Source organism: Ictalurus furcatus, chromosome 24, assembly GCF_023375685.1.
Source record: "Ictalurus furcatus strain D&B chromosome 24, Billie_1.0, whole genome shotgun sequence".
NCBI lineage: Eukaryota > Metazoa > Chordata > Actinopteri > Siluriformes > Ictaluridae > Ictalurus > Ictalurus furcatus.
Window position 1 is genome coordinate 3271236 of NC_071278.1, and position 25070 is coordinate 3296305.

General features: G+C 40.6%; 2 protein-coding genes across 2 annotated transcripts; both read left to right on the forward strand.

The window, feature by feature from the left end:
- The first annotated feature begins 480 nt into the window (after positions 1-480).
- Positions 481-4801, forward strand: ptger1c (prostaglandin E receptor 1c (subtype EP1)). Its single transcript, XM_053613496.1, has 2 exons — positions 481-1970; positions 4553-4801. The coding sequence occupies exons 1-2, from the start codon at positions 987-989 to the stop codon at positions 4799-4801; spliced, it is 1233 nt and encodes a 410-aa protein (XP_053469471.1). The 5' UTR covers positions 481-986.
- Positions 4802-7788: 2987 nt separating this feature from the next.
- On the forward strand, positions 7789-25042 carry slc27a1a (solute carrier family 27 member 1a). Its single transcript, XM_053612919.1, has 12 exons — positions 7789-8219; positions 12841-13235; positions 13906-14070; positions 17419-17488; positions 17589-17680; positions 18750-18859; positions 19112-19321; positions 20022-20148; positions 20974-21111; positions 22504-22668; positions 22861-23007; positions 23949-25042. Exons 1-12 carry the CDS (start codon positions 8065-8067, stop codon positions 24104-24106), a joined length of 1932 nt encoding a protein of 643 aa, XP_053468894.1. The 5' UTR covers positions 7789-8064; the 3' UTR covers positions 24107-25042.
- Positions 25043-25070: the final 28 nt, after the last annotated feature.

Genomic DNA, 25070 nt, shown 5'->3' on the forward strand with positions numbered 1-25070 from the left:
TTCCTCCACAATCTGCCTGACTGTGGATTGGTGGAGTCCAAACTCTTTAGAGATGGTTTTGTAACCTTTTCCAGCCTAATGAGCTTCAACAACACTTTTTCTGAGGTCCTCAGGCCATTAAGCCGACATCTAGACATATTTACAAATGTTGTGCTTACAATGGTCTTATTCTATTCGCAGATAATGATCGCACCACTCAACCCCCACTCCATTCAACCACCCCCCCCCCAATCCTCCCCCATCCCATCACTTCCCTTTCCATTTCCCAATTTACTCGTTTGCTGTGGAGTGGCGATTCATCACAAAATGTATTCTTTCCTCAGGCTTGGTTAAATTATGTTTTTTTTTTAAAAAAAAAATACAACTGAAAACAACATTTCATAAATATGTGCAAAAATAAAAAGTGCACTTTCAGTCACTGTGAGAATAAACAGAACATGTATGATCAGGCTGGACAGGAGAGAAGTGTGACGCTCGGGAGAGAAAGCTACAGAGTAAAAGGATGACGTCGAAGCTGCAGGAAAGACGCAGAACAAATGAATTGTCTAAATTCATTCAATTCACTGGAGATTAAGGGACAATTCACAGTGGACTGATGAACATGAAATGCACTTGAACGAGGATTGCTATCCGTGAACTGTTATGAGGGAAAAAATCTAATGCAAATGCTCATCATGTCAAGCTGAGCGGAGAACATTAGGACATTATCTGGAGCAGCGTGACACTTCAAACATAAAAAGGACAAGCTGCGCCTAGCTATCTGAAAAATGTGTGATTTCAGCATACTGCCACTGGTTAAAGGATATTATTCTGAATATATTGTGTGCATTATGATGAGAATGTAATATTTGCGCCATATTTGTGCATAGGGGGCTCTATTCATCCAGCAACAGGTTTTATTCTGATCATGACTGCACTCAGTCGAAGGTTGAAGAGGTGAAGGGAAAGTCTGCTGCTGTGATGTTAACAGGTTCAGACGTAATGCAATGACACACTGCGATAAAAAAAAACTAACTTTTAATCGACTCTTCTTTTTCCAGGTGGTGCACATCTGGCAAGCTGGCCTCAAACGCTCCGACGATTGTCCCAACATGGATTTTGTCTTTAGCGCCTCCATTCCTACCATGTGTCAAGACTTTAACCTGTCGTTCTTCTGCCAGCGTGAGCCGAACTCCACGTCGCCGTTTCCTCTCAACCCACCAAACTTTGCGATGTCCTACTTCACCATGACCTTCGGGATCCTCTCTAATCTAATCGGCCTGGCCATCGTCTCCGCATCCTACACCCGCTTCCACCACCGAGCGAAGACGCCATTTCTGCTGCTCGCAGCCACTCTTCTTCTGAGCGACCTGGCAGGACATTTGGTCACCGGCGCGTTCGCTTTGCACCTGCATCTCGGAAGGGTCAAGAGGCAACGAGTAGCAAGCAGGGAGGCAAGCGAACCCCCTCAGGTTTTCTGCAAACTTTTCGGTGCCTGCATGGTCTTCTTTGGCTTGACTCCTCTCCTCCTGGGTAGCGCCATGGCCGTGGAGCGGTGCATGGGCATCAGGCAGCCACTCCAGCACTCTGCTGTGGCCACCACGGCCCATATTCGCCACTGTGTCCTCCTGCTCATCACCATGGCTTTTACTTTAGCAGCGCTCCCCTTGTTCAATGTGGGTACCTACACACCTCAGTTTCCTGGTACCTGGTGTTTCCTTCCTGTACACGGTGCTCTCTCGAGTGCTGACGCCGGCCTGGCATTGGCCTTCTCGAGCCTGGGCCTGGCAGCTCTAACAGTCTCTGTACTATGTAATGCTGTGAGTGGGCTGACGTTGCTGCAGGCCAGGTTTAACAACCAAGGAGGAAAACTGACCGCCTCCAGGAGACGCAGATCGTCTATGTCATCTGGGCATTTGCTGGATGTGGAGATGATGGTGCAGCTAGTGGTCATAACCGTGGTGTCCTCCGTCTGCTGGAGTCCCTTCCTCGTGAGTGGATAAATTAAAGAAGCCGTTTAGAATTTAACATATACACGTATACAGATAGCCTATGACTGGCGGGGTCATGTGAGCATTTTCAAATTGTTTTGTGTTTTCATGTGGACGGGGATAAAGTGGTGCTTGAAAGTTTGTGAACCCTTTAGAATCTTCTATATTTCTGCATAAGTATGACCGAAAACATCATCATATTTTCACACAAAAGTAGACAAAGAGAACCCGATTAAACAAATGAGATTAAACAAATAAAATATTATACTTGGTCATTTATTTATTGAGGAAAATGATCCAATATTGCATATTTGTGAGAGGCAAAAGTATGTGAACCTCTGGGATTAGTCATTAGAGTCCGGTGTTTTCAATCAATGGGATGATGATCAGGCGTGAGTGAGTGCCCTGTTTTATTTAAAGAACAGGGATCTATCAGAGTCTGATCTTCACAACATGGTTGTGGAAGTGTATCATGACACGAACAAAAGAGATTTCTGAAGACCTCAGAAAAAGAGTTGTTGATGGTGGAGTTTTTTTGTGATTGTTGTGGCCAAAGATGTTTGATTTTGCTGCGGCTTTTTTCAAAAATTTGCCATGCGATTTGCAGCGTCTGTTGTGCTTTTTGCAGAATACTGCTTGAATTGACAAAATTGCAATTCCACAAAATTATTTTGCACGGTATCTCACAGTGACGTTTGTTGGTAAATGAGACCTTAGTAGAGCGCTGTACTCAGGTTCGATGAACGTAAATCGAAGAGGGCTTTGGCTGAATGCGCATTGTGGTGATGACACATGGTGTGTCTTGGCCCAAATCTGCGGAAAATCTGCTGTAATTTTTAAAAATTGCAAGCTCCTCCTTATATTGCAAAGTTTCCTTGATTTCGCAATCGCAAAATCCTGGCGGGACTGGATGAGTCCAGAATAGAATTTTTTGGTTTAAATGAGAAGCGTTATATTTGGAGAAAAGAAAACACAGCATTCCAGCACAAGAACCTTATCCCATCTGTGAAACATGGTGGTGGTAGTGTCATGGTTTGGGCCTGTTTTGCTGCATCTGGACCAGGACGACTTGCCATCATTGATGGAACAATGAATTCTGAATTATACCAGCAAAAGAAAATGTCAGGACATCTGTCTGTGAACTGAATCTGAAGAGAAAGTGGGTCATGCAGCAAGACAACGAGCCTAAACACACAATTCATTCTACTAAAAATTGGTTAAAGAAGAATAAAGTTAATGTTTTGGAATGGCCAAGTCAAAGTCCTGACCTTAATCCAATAAAAATATTGTGGAAGGACCTGAAGCAAGCAGTTCATGTGAGGAGACCCACCAACATCCCAGAGTTGAAGCTGTTCTGTACTGAGGAACGGGCTGAAATTCCTCCAAGCCGATGTGCAGGACTGATCAACACTTACCGCAAACGTTTATCTGCAGTGCACAGGGAGTCACACCAGATACTGACCGCAAAGGTTCACATACTTTTGCCCTCACAGATATGTAATATTGGATCATTTTCCTCAATAAATAAATGACCAAGTGTAATATTTTTGTCTCATTTGTTCAATTGGGTTCTCTTTGTCTACTCTAATTGTAGGACTTAGGTCATATTTATTGCAGAAATATAGAATATTCTAAAGGGTTCACAAAATTTCAAGCACCTCTGTATTTTCAAAATTCGAGGGGTAAAAAAAAAACACATTTTCAAAAATATCCATATATGTGTGCGGACACGGCACGGGGCTAATTGCTTTTCCCAAGCTGAGGCCAATATAGATTATACTGATCCATTACATATTCTTTGTAGTAGTTAGTAATATAAAGTATGTGGTATGTGAGAATTACTAATTACTATTAGTATTACTAATTACTATAACAAACAAAGACTGCTTCATATTTTTCACTATTTCACATTTAATGTGTTCACGATTGTTCCATCTAATACTTAAAAATTATCAAAAAAGCACTTTTAAAAATGACAGGCCATCCCTTTAATGCACCTAATAAAAAATTATAGAAACACTTTAAAATATGAAAAATTGCCCCTTTAAGCTTTCTAATAAAAAACAGATTTTTTAAATTTACAGACTGCCCCTTTAATGCATCTAATAAAAAAAAAATACAGAAACACTTTTAAAAATGACTAACTGCCCCTTTAATGCATCTAATAAAAAACAGATTTTTTTAAATTTACAGACTGCCCCTTTAATGCATCTAATTAAAAAAAAATACAGAAACACTTTTAAAAATGACTAACTGCCCCTTTAATGCATATAATAAATTAAAGAAGAGAAGCATATAAAAATCACACCCTGCCCTTTTAATGCATTAATACAAAATGCTCCTTTAAAAACATTTACAGGAAATAAACCATAATATGTGTGAAAAATGTAATGAGGTTTTAACACTTAAAAGAGAAGATCCCAATTAGTAAAAGCTACGCCAACTGAGTTATCATAGAAAAAAATCGAAAAATACAGCCTTTGCCAAGAGGTACTCTTGCATGATGACTTTAAAGGAAAAAGACAGGAGCAAATGTAATAGATATTATTGTCATTGTGATTTTCTCATGTTCCCTTGCTCAGATTTACATCTCCATGTCAGTGAGACAGTTCTACAGAGGCAATACCGATCCAGACCCGCAGTATAAGCAGCTGCTGCTGCTGGGTTTGAGGATGGCATCCTGGAACCAGATCCTGGACCCGTGGGTGTACATCCTCCTGAGGCGGGCCGTGCTGCAGCGAGTGTGTGGTCTGCTTTGGCCCAGCAGAGTCATTTTAAGCCATAGCAGCTCGTGCAGGAGTTCAGAGCGACAGGAAATCCATTTGCACTGACTTTACTCAATGTCACACATTGCTCACACAATGGCCGCAAGACTAACAGAGGACTGTTAAAACCGCCAACGCGCCGCTACATCATCGATTTGTTCCGATCGAGTTCCTGTACACAAGCCTTCTGCGAGGTTTATTTTCAAATGTCACACAATCCATGGAGCACCAATATGCATCAGATTTGTGTATAATGTACAAAGGACTGGAACCCAAAAAATGAGCTCTAATATTAACTGACTTCTGAAAGTTAAAGCGCCCTTATTATGCTTTCTCAAATATTACCTTTCATGTAGTGTGTTATAGAGCTGTTTGTGAATGTAAAAAGTCTGCAAAGTTTCTAAAAATCGAAGCGCACGACAAACGGAGTTACTGACTCCCAAAACAAGGAACCGATTCTGAATCCACAGCTGAAACGAGTCGTTAGTGAATCTAGACTTACTTCCTGTACTAACCTACGTAGGTTTGTAACAAAAAGCTCCGCCTCTCTCTTCATCGGCTGCTCGCTGACAATGTGTACTTTGACCCGCGGTGGTGGTTCGGGTCGATCTTCCGATGTATCACTATCGGACTCGGGCTCAAATTGGATCCTTGAGCGAGTCGTTAGTGACACTGAGGAAAAAGAGGTGATGCTGCAATGTAAATTATGAGAAAATTACATTTTGAAAAATTTGACCTTGGATGCATGTAAACCTATTGTATGAGACCGTTCAAACAAAATTAGGCACTTTTATATAGCATAATAGGGGCACTTTAAATTGTTTACGAATTGTCTGTCTAAACATCAGTCGGCTCCAGAATTATTGGCAGCCGTCATGAACACGAACAAAAGTGAGTACATAGAAGGAACAGCCGAGGCATTCAGTGACATTTAATATTTTTAACACAATATCTTTTGAAAATAAATGTCTGGGGGTTTTTTGGTGGTGGTGGGGGGAGGGGGGGCACTAGATTGGAAACACACTAGATTGGAAACACTGATTTTCTTGTATGTAATGTCTGAGGAATACATGCGTCATCAAATGTGCCATGTGTCATATGTGTGCCATTTAAAGAAATTCCTAGAAGAACTATTTTCTGGCTGAACAAAGGGTTCTTCAAGGGTTCCTTAAGCGTTCACTGCTTACTAAAAATCTCTACTTGGAATCCTTTCTGATAGGGAAACACTTTGTTGTAGGATTCCACATAGAACCATTCATGGACAACAGAAGAACCCTAACACTACGTTCACACTAGCAAGCAACAAAGTGACAGGCAACAGCTCATTTTCAATGTACTCTAAGTAAGTGTGCGATATTTTCCACGTACATGTGCGAGCTGTGATTTCAGAGACAGCTGCTGAAAGCAACAAAAGTGACAGCGTGACAAGTGACATTTGAAATGAAGTGAGAAATGCAGACTTGGATTCCTTAGACCGATCCGATTAGCGCCTATTTGCTGTTTGACGCAAAAAAAAATGTAAGAACCTCCTACAACATAACTGTGGTTTCATCTTATCCTGCCATATATGAACTCTCATGAAATGTGTATTGAGACATTAAGAAGAAAAATAAATTGTGGAAGGTGGCAGCAGAGAGCTCGTTGGTGCCTCTAGTGGACGGACGTAGCTAGTACAGATAGCCTGCTTAGCTAATCTGTCAGCAAAGCTAGTATATGTAAAAAAATGTTTGGCAAAAAAAAAAAAGCTGGACAGGCCACGCCCACAGATGACACCGATTAGCGGTTGCTACAAACCCACACTAGAACTGACACGAGCGAATGTACGTGTGAACGTAAGGTTAAGAATATAATTTTTCCAACTGTGTGAAAACTTTTTATCTTTATATGTAACATTTTCGTTCTGCCAATTCTCATAAAGGTTGCCATCATTTTGCCGTTACTACAATACTAAAATCTGTCATTAATGTTTTGTTCAGTATTAAACAACTGTGTTGACAATTTTAGGCTTATGGTATGTTTTATTTATGTATTTATTTAATGGAAGCCCTTAGAGGCCATGCATGATTATTTTTCTTCTTTCTTGTTATCTCGCCATAACAAAAGTTGTTCTCTCAAAATGTAATTTTATCACGAGAAAATATTACGCTTCATCAACGGGACTGGTGTCGCGTGCACGTGGGCGTCTTCGCCAGCGCCATCCCCATCATAAATTTAATAACTGCCTGCTCTAGAGATGGACTTTGTCTCCGCATTAAGACAGAGGGATGCCCCCTAATGTGGAAGTCATCAATCACTGACAGACGTATTAGAGTTATTTCAGCTTGAGTGAGTCCCTGATCTAAGCAAAAACTAATTTGTTCATCCCTGATGCAGCGTGATTGCGCTAAGCTTTTGCAATAAAAAAACAACAACATGGTGTTACGTGGCGTACACAAGAAAAATTAAGTAGCGATCACCAGAAAACAACTTTTCTTAAGTCCAGATCATGAAGGAAAAAAAAATTGTCATGTGGAGTACACGAGAACATGAAGTCGAAATCACAAGAAAACCAAAACAAATAACACATGGCCTCTTGGGGCTTCCGTAGATTTTGGTTGTGGATGAATTTCTCTTAATAACTGCTGGACTATAAAAGTGAGACTGACAGGACGACAGACGGTGGAGGACTTTTACTTTGAAAAACGACTTCATTTTGAAACCCCTCACTCTCACTAACCAGGGCTGAATCCCAAACGCCTTCTATTTTCCACCATGTAGGGTGTAACAGTTTATTAATTCGTACTCTACGTAGTGCGTTTAAATAGAGAGCCGCTGAGGTTCCAAAACAAGCACAGCATATTTGCTATTCCTATTAATATGTTAATGTGCAGATAAGACTTGTATGCACGTGATAACATGCGATATTTATATTTTTTGTTGAATAAATCAATCTTCAAGGCTTTGGTCATGAATGTTGTACGGAGTTGTAGCCAACTTCAGTGAGCTTGTAACAACAAGGTCGTTTCATGTCGACCTCCAGTCACTGCTGTCATCCGCTCTCCATGGGTTTATCAGCCTGACACACTGCTGTCATCCGCTCTCCATGGGTTTATCAGCCTGACACACACACACACACACACACCTTCCTCAGTTCATCATAGGTAAATACTGTAGTACTGCCGCCCTAGGAGCTGCGCTCGCGCTCCTTCTTCCTCCTCCTCCTCCTCATTGGAGGACTTTTATGGACGTGTTGTTGCTGAAGTGCTGTTCAGCGCCTGTGCCGCGCCATTGGGACAGAGCACCGAGTGGGGTCTGAGTGAGTGAGTGAGTGTGTGTTTGTACTCGGTAGGATGCGCTATGCCGTGTCTCTCGGCTCTCTCGGCCTGCTCCGGCTGCTCGGCGCGCCCTGGTCGTGGAGCGTGGCCGCTGGACTCGGCCTGTACCTGGGCTCCGGCGGCTGGAGGTACTTGTACGTGGCCGCGCGCACCGCAAAGAGGGACCTCAAGTGAGTACTGCTCGAGTGCACTACGATGATGATGATGATAATAATAATAATAATAATAATAACAACAACAATAATAATAATACAGCTTCACCGTCCAAACTTTTCACCTTTTCTCCCCATCAACAACACGCACGTGAACTCTTCTCCCTCCAGATTAACCCTGAGCTACAGAGTTGCCAACTCTTTTCAGGGGAAAGTAGCTTTTTGAGCACGCGCGCAAAAAATATAAAAAGTAACAAGAACCGGATGACGTAATCAACTCATTTGTATATTTACTTGACCTTCGTGATTATTTACATTTGAAAGTAAAAAAAAATAAAATAAAAAAAAAAGGTACATTATAACACATTTCTTATTAGAGGGAAAGAAGCCTTTGGTCATGCCAAAACAAACCATTAATGTAGTACATGTGTACTGTTGACACAGTACAGGGCCGGTTCTAGACATTTGGAGGCCCCCTCCCTCGCTCACGCCACCCCCTTCCTCCTCACCCCATCCCCCGTCCCCCATCCCCCGTCTGCCCACACCATCTGCCCACACCATCCACCCCCCCAAACCCCTGCCCGCTCGCACCCCTCTTCCCGTCCACCTTTCAGATTAAACAAAAACACTTCAGGCAAATACGATTCCTAACCTTTATATTTATACAGCATCTGTATTAATATTTGTATATGTTTACTTCTAGGCAGGGTCGGGAGGTTTACTTTAAAAATGTATTCTGTTACAGTTAAAAATGACTTCATAAAATAAAAGTCATCAGTAGCGTAATCCAAGTATCACAATATGAAAGTCATGTGACGTGATTATTTTTGGATTACTTCAAGGCCACATGCGTCAATAAAGTCAAAGAGAAAAGCAATATGACCTAAAACACTTTCATTTAGAGCTTATTTTAAGCTTCAGAACATGTTCAGTGTCTGGGTTTGTTTTGCGTTACATCACAAAAGCTAGGGTGACCACATTCTGGTTTTCCAAAAAGAGGGCACTTTTTTGGGGGTGAGGTATTGAGAACGGTGTTGCTGTGAATGCAGACTTTAATACACTGAAAAAGACCCACTATTAGCATCACATAAATATATAGAAATAAAATTGGTTTCACTCTGCCAACGTTTTCCATTTGATGTCCTAATGGTTATGGATGGACATCAAATGTAAAACGTTGGCAGAGTGAAACCAATTTTATTTCTATATATTTATGTGATGCTAATAGTGTGTCTTTTTCAGTGTATTGCTGTAAATATCCCCAAGAAAAGAGTTTGAAACAAAGACAAACGATGGTGATTGGTGACTAATGATAGGGAGCAAACAGTGGTGGTCGGTGATTGGTTGTTGGGAACAAAAAATGGTGATCAGTGATTGGTCATTGGGAACAAACAATGATCTGAGATTTTATTTGTTGGGAACAAGCAATAGTGATCAGTTATTAGTCGTTGGGAACAATTGTGTTCAGTGATTGGTCTACATGCAAACACCAAAATAGTACCCTAACATTTAAAGCTTCAGTCAATGAATTAATAATTACTTTATACATTATAATGATATGCTTAAAGAATTCTTAAAATTGTTATAGGCCTATACAGTAAACAGTAAAAATATTGTCCAAGTCAAACGCATTAATACTAAAATATATTTATTTAGTATTGTAGCCTACATTAAAACTTTTCCCATGTGTTCTTGCGTGCTTTCCAGTGCTTGTAAATCTTGTCCGGATTTATAGGGCCGTCTGCTTGTGTAGATTTGATTCTCATTGGCTGATCCAAGTGTGGTCTCAAGCCAGCTTCGTGATTTGTCTTGATGCGATTCATCAGACTGAAACCGCGTTCACAGTCTGCACTGGATGCTTGGAATGTACGACAAATGTCAATTAGCTGTACGAGCTCAGTGAGCTCCTCACTTTTTAGTGTCCAGGTTATCATCTCAGCAAATGGTAAATGGTCTGCATGTATATAGTATTTTTTTTTTTTTACCTTCGCAGTTCCAAAGCGCTTTACATTGGTTTTCATTCACCCATTCACACACACACCAATGGTAGCAGAGCTGCCATGCAATGTGCTAACTTGCCATCGGGAGCAACTTGGGGTTCAGTGTCTCGCCCAAGGACACTTCGGCATGTGGAGTCACGTGGGCCGTGAATCGAACTGCCAACCCTACGATTAGTGGACAACCCGCCCTACCACCTGAACCACAACCGCCCCAAATGTACACAAATGTCCGCAGCGCTCCCATCATCCGTTGTGCTTTAATAGTGAACTTGAAATCCTTGTACTGCTGACAGATGCGCTCTGTGGCAGTCTCGTCCCTTTGTTTTAAAATACCTTGGAGCTTCTTTGTCAGTCTGATTACTTCATCTATACCATGAACAAAATCGAGTGATGAATTCTAGGTTAAAGGCAGCTCACATCCTTTAAGATCACCTTCAGGAAATCAAGCATCAAGATGGTCACAGACCTTCTGGACAAGCCGAATACTTTCCGCTGTATTTACCGCACTGTCACTGGTTCACTCGGGTGCTCCAGTAAACATGCTCTCCGAGATACTGAGACCGAAGTTTTTCCATTTTTCCTCGAGCAAATGAATATATAGAAGGAATAACCCATGCGATGAGTGATTATTTTTAACATCCAGTTGCATTGTGCAGCGTTAATTGTGTTATTTATTAACTTGCACTGTTTGTACAGTCATACACACAATGTAATGTGTGTGTTATGTGTTATAGCAAGTATGCTGACTGTTCCTGCCCCAGCATGCCACCGACTTTCCCGTGTCTCCTGAATGTTACCCCTCAAATGAGTCACGAAAGTTCAGATTCAGTACAAAATCCCATCACTTTGACCTGTTACTGATATCTGACAGTGCAGAGATATTAGCAGCATTATCACTATAAGGTCTCATTTATAAAATATTTAATAAGCCATTTTTTGTGTGCAACCCAATACTGGAAAACATTTCTATAGACTACAATATATATTGGTTTAGTAACAAACTGCCAGCAAAAAGGTAGTGTTGCATTTAAATAAATAAAACTTGAACAACCTGACAGGTTGTAATGATAAAGTTTACAGCGGCTTCATAAATTTATTTAAAAAAAAAAAAAAAGCAAAACACTCCAGATGTGCATTCTTTGTTCTTCATTTAGTAGAAGTAGAGTTTAAAAACCTTGCTGTATTTTTTTTTTTAGTTAATTAAGACAAGGTACACGGCCATCTTGCTCCGACTAAAGTGACTTGAACGCACCTGACATTGGAATTACGACTTCCAAACTCGTAAATACGAACTTCCCAGGAGGACCTGAACACACAGAAATCGCAGTCTAAAACAAGCTTTAGTCCGAAAGTGGATATAACATAAAAAAATCTATTTGTATAAACTGTTTGTATAGTCGTGTACAGGCTGGTGTGTGTGTGTGTGTGTGTGTGTGTGTGTGTGTGTTACTGTCTGAACTTGCCAAGACAAGTTCCGGTGATCCTGTTGCCCCTCGACGGAGTGGTGAATGTTAAGGACTAAAACAAAAATTCAGCCAAGTCCAAATATATATATATATTTTTTGAACCTGAATGCGACTAAGGATGCTTTCCGAGTCGCAGTGTTTAGTCTGTTTGAATTGAACCCTGATGCGTTCACTTCCTCTGTGCGCTTTTTTAAGACCTCAGCATTTACACAGGTGCAGTTCGAGAACATCTGCGGTGTTCTCGATCCACTTAACGGACCGCACCATCACTCATTGGAACTCTTCCCTCCCTCCATACATACAGTAATTGATCGATCCTTTTTAACCTGCCACATTTGGCATGTAAGAGTTGAACGATTTGGACTTCCGTTCAGAAGTTTTATATGCCTGAGACGTCCCCTGAGTTTCAAGCCCAGTCTTATGATTGTACTTTAGATCCCTCTTGGACGCCCGGTATAATTTCTGATCGCTATAATAACACCTCGGCCAACCTTTTATTCCCCTGTTTAACATTATGAAGGCGTAGCGAGAGGAACACGGCTGCTTTTACAAAGCACTCCATTATGTATTTATGGGATGTTCGGCAGTACGTGATGCGACGTCTCGTTTTAACTGTGGATCGACGCGTACGGTCAAGTCGCAAATTCTTACGTTCTCTTGCCTTTAGTCTGGAGATGATTTAATCTAGAGCGCATGCTAGGGTGTTTACCTGATACTAGGTAGGACTGGTATAACATGTTCTGGTTACAGCTTGCGTGTTGCATGAGTCACTGTTTTTTATTTTATTTTGTTATAATAAGAAAAACCCTTCAGCCAGGACATTTTCTGAATAAATAATACATGAAATGTGTGAAAGCAGTCTAAGGCGTTAATAACTTCTTTAATCAGTATCTGTGATAAATCCCTTTCTGAGTCCCACGCTGCTCTAGACGACAGTTAATCTGAAACTTTTTCCACAAATTGTCAAATAAATCCAAGTAAATGCTGTTTGTAAATCAAGAAGAGCTTGTAACGCGTACATCCAATATTCCTTTGGCTCATTGCCTGCTCGTTAGCTGAATGATTTACTTGGTGCCCACACAAGCAGAGTGGAAATGAGATGTTCAGAGGCAGTCTGTTTACTGGGTTTAATGTAGCATTAAGGACTTGCTGTCGGTATTGTTTTCGCTCCAGCGGTGTGCTGATGCTCCTGAGGGTGAAGCTGGCGCTGTGGCGTCACACGCGTAATGGCAGCACCATCCCCTCCATCTTCGCCCAGACCGTCGCTCAGCACCCGGACAAACCCGCTCTGGTGTACGAGGCCACCGGGGAAACGTGGACCTTCTCTGAGCTCGACCGGCTGAGTAACGGCGTGGCTCAGTGGGCTCTGAGTCAGGGCTGGGGGACGGGGGACGTGGTGGCTCTGTTGATGGAGAGCAGGCCTCTGCAGGTGGCGCTGTGGCTCGGCCTGGCCAAAGTCGGCATCGAGTCGGCGCTCATCAACTTCAACCTGAGGCGAGATTCCCTCATGCACTGCCTGGGCGTGTCGGGAGCACGGGCGCTCGTCTTTGGGGCGGAGCTCGCTGACGGTAAGGCATTTATTATTGATGCATATGTAATACATAAATTTGGTTTATACTCAGACGATTGCACATTTCACAATCTGGTATTGTATTTTCCAGAACAGTCCGTACATGCTCGATTTTGCTGCGGCGTTTTTCAAAATTTGCAGCGCAATTTATGATTTGTGGGGGGTTTTTTTGTGGAAAACTACTTGAATTGGCGAAATCGCATTTGCACGTCATTGTTTTGCACGGCTTTTCACGCTGATGTTCGTTGGTAAATGGGACCTTTCAGCTGTACTCGACTCTTTTCATAAATGTTGAACGAACATTAAGTTTGTCACATTAAATCTGTTTGTGTCGCGTCCGCCGTATACCTACCTGTGCATGTTGTTACTATAGAAACGATAATGTATAATAACAACAAGCGTGTTGATCTAAACCTGATTTGCAGCTGCACTACAGTCAGAGCTGCTGTTATAGAAAATTAATCAACACCCTCTGACCAATCAGAATCGAGCATTCGGCAGCACTGTGGTTTAAATGAAGAATGATTAAGTATGCTAATGTATATAAGAATGCTGTGTGCATTTTTCAGTTTTAGTTTTTGCTTATGCACATTTTTTTAATCACCCTTAATTCCCGTTTTTAGTTTTTAATCACTTCTGCCTCTCTTTTATGTGGCGTCTCTTTGTAGCCGTGTCGGAGGTAAGCTCCTCTCTGAGCGAGTCTTTGGCTCTCTTCTGGACCGGAGACCCGAGTCCTGATCACATGACCTCTCTGAAAGCGCAGCCATTCGACACTCTGCTGGCGTCTGCACCACGCCATCCTCCTTCCTGCACCCCATCCAAGGGCTTCAACGGTGAGCGGGGATGCCTTTACGGCTCACTCCGAGTGTTTTATAAAAGTCACTGTAGCAGTATAGCATCAGCAACATCTCTGTGTTGTGTTACAGCGCTCGAGTACAGACACGATGTTGAGTGTCTGACTTTACGAGCGGTGTTTGAAGCTGCGTCTTCAGCCGTTGCTTTGTAGTACTGATGTCAAGATTAGGACAAATGATTAGCTGAAATTTAGAAACACGTCACGTTAGAAACACAGGAATCAGGTGGACAATAGCAGAGCTGCATCTGTGTTGCCGGGGGTTTTTTAGTATTTGAAAAAAATGGTAGTGATGATGTAAATTAATATTTTTGGTACGAATTTTAAACACCAGCCTCAGGAAAATTTGAATGTATATCACTATGCAATAAAGATTGCAATAAAGATTTTTGGACCAAACTGAAATTTGAAAACCCATAAAAACCAAATATGGGATTTTAAAGTAATATTATTATGTTGGATTGAGAAGGCCAACATACTGTTTTGATTTATAAGCTCTTCTTCTGCTTCTTCTGCTTCTTCTGCTTCTTCTTCTACTTCTTCTGCTTCTTCTTCTTCTTCTACTTCTGCTTCTTCTGCTGCTGCTTCTTCTTCTGCTTCTGCTAATAAATCGCTACTCCTCCCAGAACTTTCAAGCTACATGCACCAAGCTCGGGACAGACCTTCACCCTGTTCTGACTCGAGTTGCTATATCTTTTCGAAAAGTGGCCGAAATTCCCACTGACTTCCATTAAAAGTTTCTGACTGTTATAACTCCTTGAGTTTTCAAGCTACTTCCAAGAAACTCAGCACAATCCTTCAGTATTGGGAGGCCGCCTAGCTCCGAAAGTACTGGGACGCTGTCTAGCTGATGGCTTGCTTTCTCAAGCAAATATCAAAGTTTGTCATGACGAACTTTACCCAACAATACTGCAAGGTAGTTTTTCCACTTTTAAACTGCACACAATATGAAAAAGTCCACAATCTGACCTGGATAGAAAAGGTACAAACAAGTACTAATAAAATGTAAACCGGAGTCTTGTTCTTTTATGGGATCAATCTTGAAGTGAATAAAAATTCTTTGGATGTTTTGGTCAAAATATTTTGCTGATTTTTTTGCCCGGGAAAAAAAAAAATAATTTATTTTTGGCCATCACTAAATTTGTGTAGGTTATATGTGCTGTTTGGTGATTTTAATGTGTGTGTGTGTGTATATATATATATATATATATATATATATATATATATATATATATATAATATGCGCTATAGACAACAAAAGACACAATAACAGATTTGTAGTGTACAGCTCACTAGAAAACAAACCTATCCTGTTTAGTCTCGTTCACGTACTCAGTTGGCGTTCGGCCATGAGGCCCCCGGTCTTTCTAAAGGTTTTTAAGCTCTTTTTAGGGGTGAGGATAAAGGTTCCCAAGACTGCAGGATGGGAAAGTGTTTTCAGTCCTTAGGGTCAAAATGTTTTATTTAAAATCTTAAAACCTTCCTAATTTTCAAATAGTTTTATGTCTTTAGTCAAATGAAAATATATAATGAAATATATATATATATATATACGCTACAATACTCTATAAGCTATTAAATAGTTATTTCAAATTTCATATATAAAATATGCCTTCAAAAATGATTATCCATTTTTTTAAAATACTATGAAGAGCAGTAAACACTAATATATGAAGCAAAGGCAATATGTGATGTGACGCCCCTTTGCTTTAAGAAAAAAGTAGTCTCGGGTAGAATTAGTGCAGTTTTTAACACACATATCTATCTATATATAATATATATAAATATGCACACAACACAGATATCCTTTAATAAATATAGGTGTGCAACAATTATTGGCACCATTATGGATTCATATGAGAAAAATATATTTGAAGGATATTTCCATTCCATTTTTTTAGTACACCTGGGTGACTAGGAACAGGAAATTGTTCAACCATGACTTCCTGTTTCACAGGGGTATAAATTTGAGGTAACACACACGCAAAATTCCCTTAGTCATTCATAACAATGGGTAAGAACGAGGAATATAGCTGTGATGTGCGGAAAAAGGTTGTTGAGCTTCACACAATGGGACGTGTCTATAAGAAAATAGCACAAGCATTGAAAATGCTCATTTCCACCATCAGGGCAATAATGAAGAAGTTCCAGTCAACTGGAAATGTTATGAATCGACCTGGAATTAGACGTGTGTCTATATCGTCTCAACACACTGTGAAGAGGATGGTTCGAGAGGACAAAAAATCTCCAAGGATCACAGCTGGAGAATCGCAGGAGTTAGTTGCGTCTTGGGGTCGGAAAGTCTCCAAAACTACAATCCGAAGTCACCTACATCACCACAAGTTGTTTGGAAGGGTTTGAAGAAAAAAGCCTCTACTCTCATCCAAAAGCAAATTCAAGCGTCTTCAGTGTGCCAGACACTACTGGAACTTCAAATGGGATCGGGTTCTATGGTCAGATGAAACCAAAATAGAGCTTTTTGGTAATAAACACCAGAGGTGGTTTTGGTACACAGAGAGGTAGCCATATGGAAAAGTACCTCATGCCCACGGTTAAATATGGAGGTGGATCTTTAATGTTTTGGGGCTGTTCTTCTGCCAGAGGACCTGGACATTTTGTAAGGATACATGGCATCATGGACTCTATCAAATATCAACAGATATTAAATGAAAACTTGACTGTCTCTGCCAGAAAGATTCAAATGGGTCGTGGTTGGATCTTCCAGCAGGACGATGATCCAAAACATACACCAAAATCAACACAAAAACGGTTTACTGACCACAAAATCAAGGTCCTGCCATGACCATCCCAGTCCCCTGACCTGAACCCCATAGAAAACCTGTGGGGTGAACTGAAGAGGAGAGTCCACCAGCGTGGACCTCGAAATGTGAAGGATCTGGAGAGATTCTGTATGGAGGAACGCTCTCAGACCCCTCGCCATGTATTCTCCAACATCATCAGGCGTTATAGGAGAAGACTCAGAACTGTTATCTTGGCAAAGGGAGCTAGCACAAAGTATTGACTAAAACGGTGCCAATAATTGTAGCACACCTATATTTAACATGTATATAAACCTATGTTGTGTTTGCAATTGTTTGATATCCATAATAGCAGAGTATTTTTGTGAATTTGTTCAACAAAAGATCAAAAGGTTAAACAATAAAAACAATTTTTCACAGCCTTCTTGGCTCATATTTATCAAGGGTGCCAATATTAGTGGAGGGCAGTGTAAGATTGAAATAAGTATCAGTAAATAAGTAAAAATGATGGATACATGGGCACATCGGTGTGTACGATCACTCGGACTAATACTGCTATTTGTCTTCAGACCGTTTGTTCTACATTTACACCTCTGGTACCACCGGACTTCCCAAAGCTGCTATCGTGGTGCACAGTCGGTACGTCGAGCTACAAGTTCCACCTTTTTATATTTCACTTCAATCTGGGTTACTTACAGATGTTCTGCATTTGTTTTGTTTTTGTCTTTGTCTTATAAAGATATTATAGAATGGCTGCTTTTGTTTATTATGCTTTCGGCATGAAGCGAGACGACATCCTGTATGACTGCTTACCTCTCTACCATTCAGCAGGTAAGCAGTGCATTATTATATTTTTTTTAACAAATAAATAAATAACACATTTAATCAAATTCTGTTCACCGTAAGCATGACACTTCCAGAGAACTATAAAATGTTGAATGTACGGAAAACCAAAATATGAGATGTTCGGGGGGTTTTTTGGTTTGTTTATGAAAGAGTATTTGTTTATACGAGTGTTTATCTGTAAAAGGAAGATTGTCAGAACACAGAAGTCTTCAGGCGCGTCAGGACGTTCGTAGCCGTGAAATTGGACAGTAAACAGTTTAATTTTGTGTTCGTGTGTTACACTGTCTCTTTAATGTTCTGTTAGGACGAATGTAACTCGAGATTAAACCCTGAAGCAGCAGTGCGACAAATGTACATTTCATACGCAGGCTTTTCACCCTAAAAGCTTCAAGATGTGTCGCGGATTTTTCAAACATTCGCCCTGCACTTTCACAGCTTTAAGTTTGGAAAGGCGGTTTTCGTGGTTTTATGGCTGCCGTGAAGCACAACATGCTGTCCCAGAATCCTCAGACATTTAATACAAGAAGAATTAAACACACCAGACAAGATGCATAATTCTCTCTGGGTATATTTACATATTTAAAAAATGTATCATTTAAATAAAAAAAAAAAAAACAACCTAGTAAAATTATTCAAAAATGAAATTAAATGAATAATAAACTATTAAACATTAACTATACTGTTAACAAAATTATTAAAATAATAATGATTATTTTATCATGATAAAATGATAGCAAATATTACGTTACGTTTTTTTTTTTTTAAACTATCGAATTATTGAACATCTACAGCAGGACTGTTATTCTATTGCAACCTTTTTTTTTAAATTTTAAATGACTTAATTAATTAATTAAAATGTGCTATTTCATATTTACCTTAAAAGCTATTAAAATTCTGTAACAATACAGAGGTCGTGGAAAAATAAAATTATGGATAATCTTCATTTAAAGCTTTAATTTTTTAAAATCATTTCTAAAATAAATGAATACATAAATACATACATAAAATTTGATGTAGTAGAATGAAATTGTGTCGGTGTCGCACCTCTTCTCAGGTAATATAATTGGTGTCGGTCAGTGTTTACTCAACGGACTGACTGTGGTGGTGAAGAAGAAGTTTTCAGCCAGCCGCTTCTGGGAAGACTGCATCAAATACAACTGTACGGTAAGTCACTGATTTTATCACGTTTTATTAACGGGATGTAAAGAACGACCGAGCTGAGCCTTCTCTGTGAGTCGGGGCGTAGTGACGAACGCGCCGTCTCGCCGGACATGAATAAAGTAGCTCGTTCGTGTATGGAAAAAGACACGGTATGGGGAAAATGGCTTCGTTTCTGGTAGAGGTTCATTTAGCTTTCAATACCTTTTCATTTCTACTTAGTCGATCACACTGCTTGATGTTCTTGTGCTCCTCCAGGTGGTGCAGTACATCGGCGAGATCTGCCGCTACCTGCTGTCTCAGCCTGTGCGCCCGTCAGAGCGTGGGCACCGTGTGCGCCTGGCAGTGGGTAACGGGCTACGCCCCAGCGTGTGGGAGGCCTTCACTCAGCGCTTCGGCATTAAACAGATTGGCGAGTTCTACGGAGCCACCGAGTGTAACTGTAGCATCGCCAACATGGACGCCAAGGTTGGGCTCTAGAGTGTCTCGATAAGAGTCAGCTCCTTGTTGCTCCTTTCAGGGCTGAGTTGTTTTTTTGTTTTGTTTTTTTTGGTGGTGGTGGTTGTAAAAATGAAGTGTGTTGCCGAACATTGAATGGAGTTTGAACATAGAATAATCAGAGCAGGGATGTTATTTAAAAAAATTCAAATAGTATGCATGCAGTGACAGTGTTATTCATAAAACCCACATAACCACAGCCACAGATTACAGCATAGATGTGGTGTGTGGTGTGTGGTGTGTGGTGTGTGTGAGATCAGGGTTGCCAGGTCCACCGGTTTCAGTTACTTATAGGGAAGTATTTTTACTTGCATTAGATTAATGATCTTAATGTTTTGCGAGCTAAATAGTAAATGAATGAATGAAATGAATTCCTAGTACTGTATAGTAAGTATTGTAGCTATAGTAAATGCATATAAAATAGAAATAGACGGTTTAGTGTATGAATGTACTTCATTATCATAACTATACTATATTTATAAAGGTACATATAATAATACAAAAAGCACTGGTGTATTAATGTGTATTAAAACTGTCATCATTATTATTTTTGCCAGTTTGTTACTTTGTAGATATCACAATGAATATGTGTTCATTTTTTGGCATACCTGGCAACTCATTTGCTTTGTGGCTACTTTGCATGGTTTATTAGTATGGCTCATCTCCGCAGGTGGGATCGTGTGGTTTTAACAGCATGATTCTGCCCAACGTCTACCCCATCCGCCTAGTGAAGGTAAACGAGGAGACCATGGAGCTGGTGAGGAATAAGGACGGACTTTGTGTTCCATGTCAGCCAGGTGAGTTCTCTATCCTGAGAGGAAGATTTATTCTCGTTATTGCTGCACGTTCAAGCCGGTGTCCTGCTCGACGTGTCCTCACTTTACATACTCGTCTCCATACCTTAAAATCTTCCCTCACTAGAGGGCGCACCACAGCTGAAACGTGAGGTTTTCCATTTTCTGGTTTCCATATCCACTTGTAAATTGTCCTGATCTTCCTCCAGCTTTTCCAGGAATCATATTTGTCTAGAAGACCAGGACGAAAAGTTCTATAAGCTTGCTTTCAAAACATTCCACCATTGTTGTAGTTATCATAATCTGGCTTAACTTTTATATAAACCTATACCTTTTATCGTTATACGGGTTTTGCTGGTTTTTGCTGGTCACGTGAATTTAAATGGGTTCAATCCAAATCTCATTAATACAAAAACAAGTCAGGCACTATAAATAATGCCGCTTGGCCCTTAATGTGTCCTGTCAGTGGAAAGATATATATTTAAATAAAAAGGTCCCTGGCTTAAATGAATAACCAAAATGTTATAGTGCACGTGTTGAAAATAATGAGTAGTTCTTGATCGAGGATAGAACATAAACGTGACTTTGAGAGACAGATGTGTATCAAGTCTCTTGCTGATGTCACATCATGCCATACCACTCCCTGCACTATTTAGAAATGTAGCGTTAATTTCTGAGGACAAACTGAACGAACCTAGGATATACACGGCAGCCATCTTTCATAAGCGTACACGACACTATAACGCTGGCCTAAAATGGTTTAATCCATGCTTTCTGATTTCTAAAGTGTGTTATATTCAGCTCAGCTGTTAATCTCATGATTGTCAGGAGAACCCGGGCTGCTGGTGGGCAAAATCAACCAGCAGGATCCTCTGCGGCGCTTTGACGGCTACGCCAATCAGGAGGCCAACAAGAAGAAGATTACCTACAATGTTTTCAAGAAAAACGACTCCGCCTACCTGTCAGGTGAGTCACCTCTGACCTATAGATTGTTACACTACTTGTTGTGGGACCTGATTTAGATATGCTTTATCATACAGCAGTTAGTCCCGGTCCACCAAGTTGATTGTTCGAATGGCGTTCCAGGAGTGCCTATATTTCCTTTAACTGCACTGGGACGTTTAATTGCGCGTATCACTCGACTCGCCTGCTTCACTACGTAAAATTCCACTTCCTAGTTCATATTGTTACTACAGTAGAGTTAGCGACATCATCGGCGGACATGGCAAACAGTACTTTTCAAGAATATGACTTTTGACTTCAAATATGAAAGTTCGCCAGGGAAAGACGAAACGGAAGCCAGTTTTACCGGATGCAACTTTAACGGAAACGTACAAATCTTCATGAGCTACCTAGCAGACAGGCTATAACATGAGAGTGGCTTCTTCAGGAGCTATTTCTGTTAGCAGAGCAAAGATAAACGGGTCATTTGGCCACATCGTGTCCGAAATGTCACTTACTCGATATTAATTTCTTGTTAATAAAGCTATAAAAGCGATATCGGACTCGCATTCGAAAGAGTTCAAATTACAGTCACTTCAACGTTGATTTTTAAATATACTTTTAAAAAATAAAAGTTTGTTTTATTACGCACTTGCACACGATTCTCATAAAGAATGTCCTATTCACAAGATATTTTTCCTCTAAGTTCTTTCATTTGAAAACTCCAGACCAGCATGTTCGAAACGTTTTGATAAATGGCCTAGAGGTCGCCTGATAGGGGATTTTCCCGATAGCGATGACTAAGACGGGCGGTACCTACCTGCCGATAACCGATTAATGAACCGATAGTTTTTCAAATTGCTACTGAATGAAAACACAACACTCAAAGTAAAATACTGCTGAACTTTATTACAAAAATAAACAGTACTGACTGTACCATGAAAAAGTACTGTACTTTTTTTTTTTTTAATGAAATTTATATTAATAAATAACTATTCATAAATAGTAAAGTAAATAAAAGATATACATCCAAACTGAACCAAAAAGTAACACTCCAAAAAACAAATAAAAACCGAGACACCCAAAATGAATCAAAAAACACTTCAAATAACACAACAAAATTAGCAATATGGTTAGTTTTTATTTCGCCTCTAGAGGCCGCTCTCGTACCGTATAATGACAGTGGACCCTTCCCGGCCGCTCCCGCATCAGTGTGGATTTTTTGGTGATAACTGCTAGTTCCAGCAATCGGTTATCGGTGCCAATTAATCTGCAAAACCGATCATTTGGTCGACCTCAAAAATGAACCAAACTATTTTAGGAGCATGTTTACAAATGTAAGTGCTTGTTTTATTGCTGACTTGTAGTCATGTTCATGGCTTTTTGTTTGTACATTTCCTATCTTGTTGACTTCAGGTGATGTCCTGGTGATGGATGAATTGGGCTACATGTACTTCCGGGACCGCAGTGGGGACACGTTTCGCTGGAAAGGTGAAAACGTCTCCACTACTGAAGTGGAAGGAACCCTGAGCAGTCTGCTGGGCCAGACGGATGTGGCAGTGTACGGAGTCACTGTGCCAGGTGAGGGCATTGTTTCAGGAATTAAACAGACATTCTAGTGGTGATGAGCATCTCGAGTAATTTCAGTCAGTTTTCTAGTCCATCCGCTGATTAGTTCCCGATGTTAACTGCTCGATATTTAAAATAAACTCTGACCTGTGAGGGAAATGATTTTAGTGATTTTATTGTTTTTTATGAATGTGTCAATTGCAGGTGTGGAGGGAAAAGCGGGGATGGCTGCTATCGCTGACTCCACAGGGACCTTTAACTGTGAATCCTTTCTCCGAGAAGTCCAGAAGGTGTTGCCTCCATACGCTCGACCAGTTTTTCTCCGCATCTCCCCACAAGTAGATACTACAGGTGAGTTACTGCCTCACCTGAGAGCATCAACACACCTGCCAACCTTTTACAGTTTATATAGGAGTTAAATATTTTAACACTGGACTCCGATCTGCGTATGCTGCTGCAAGTTAGCGCTTAAAAATACGCAAATAGAGAATAATAATAATAATAATAATAATAATAATAATAATAATGAATAATGAGTGTTTATTGGTCACATATACATTACAGCACAGTGAAATTCTTTTTTCTTCACATATCCCAGCATGTCAGGAAGTTGGGGTCAGAGCGCAGGGTCAGCCATGATGCGGTGCTCCTGGAACAGAGAGGGTTAAAGGCCTTGCCCAAGGGCCCAACAGTGGCAGCTTGGCAATACTGGGGTTGAACCCCCGACCTTCCGATCAGTAACCCAGAACCTTAACCGTCAAGCCACCACTGCCCCAGAAGTCTTCATTTTTCCCCTCAATAAAAACAGCAGATGAGCCAGTCGTCTTATGAATCTGAAGCGATTGATCGTTGCATAGGTGATATAAACTGATAGGAATTAACCCCCTGGAAGCTCCTCCACCCTTCCCTATCTCACATTGGTCAGTCTTGATTTGAGTGGCTTGGCGGTTAAGGCTCTAGTTTACTGATCGAAGGTCAGGGGTTCAAGCCCCAGCACTGCCAAGCTGCCACTGTTGGGCCCTTGAGCAAGGCCCTTAACCCTCTCTGCTCCAGGGGGCGCTGTATCATGGCTGACCCTGCACTCTGACCCCAGCTTCCTAACATGCTGGGATATGCGAAGAAAAGAATTTCACTGTGCTATAATGTATATGTGACCAATAAAGACTCGTTATTCATTATTGCCTCTGACTGTTACTCCTTCCATTAATGTTAGTCTGTAATGTCAGTCTGTAATTCTCGCATTTGTACGTCCGCTTCTCCGGTCCGTTTTACAGCATCGCCTCTCCCCACAGGTACATTTAAAATTCAGAAGACCAGGTTACAGAAGGAGGGATTTGACCCCCGTAGCACAGCGGACCGGATCTACTTTCTGAACTCCAGAGCGGGGCGTTATGAAGCCGTGACCGAGGAAATGTATAACGCTTTAGTGGAAGGTAGGATTCCTCTGTGAGACAGGATGAGGCGCAGGTCAAGCAAAACCGTGGCATTTCATGGATCAGTAATTAAGATGCAAACTGGATTTCTGTTGTGGCTTGTAGTGCTAATATTTAGAGAGACACCGATTAACATTTAATTGAAAAAATAAATAATAAAAAGGTTCATTTTTTTTTTACATTTTACAGCGTGTAAACCGTGCATTTTGCATAAGACACGCATTAGGTTAAAGGTGTCCTCGATGGGACGTTCTGCTACCAGTGAAAAGCTCTGTCTGATATGTTGGTTTTTATTTGGAAAGGCCTGTTACTTTCAGTAGAGGACATTTCTGAGGTCATGGCATTCATTTAACGACTTGTTCTGAACAGAAGTATTACAGAAGATATTCTCCTGAACATCAGAGCTGTTGATTTTTCTTGCATTATTTTCTTACTGATAATGTGACACAAACATGGCAGCAAGACGGCAGCACAAACTCTCAAATTCCTCATTGTCCTTTATTTACAACTGTTGTTTTAGAGACATACTTTTAAGCAATGCATAAAATCTCATAAAGGAGGAAGTGTATAGTTTACTTTAATTATAGTTATTAATAATGATGATAATCCCTGTCGGGTTGGCAAACGCTGACCTCGATGATGTTTTTCACACTGACTGTGTGTGTGTGTGTGTGTGTGTGTGTGTGTGTGTGTGTGTGTGTGTGTGTGTGTGTGTGTTTGTGTGTGAGAGAGAGATTAACTGGTTTTTAAATGATTATAGATTGATATTTCTAAAGACGTCTACTACAAAGTGCCTTGAATCTGCTCTCCCCGAATTTATGAGAAAATAACGATCCGTTCTAGACAATTTAATTTGGACTTTCATTTTTCTTGTTACCCTGTGGGTCATCAGCACTGATGGTTGTCCTGTTTTAACATGATTTGAATGGAAATAAACGTTATTAAAAACCTGCTCTCGTTGTTGACTTAATAAGAACTTTT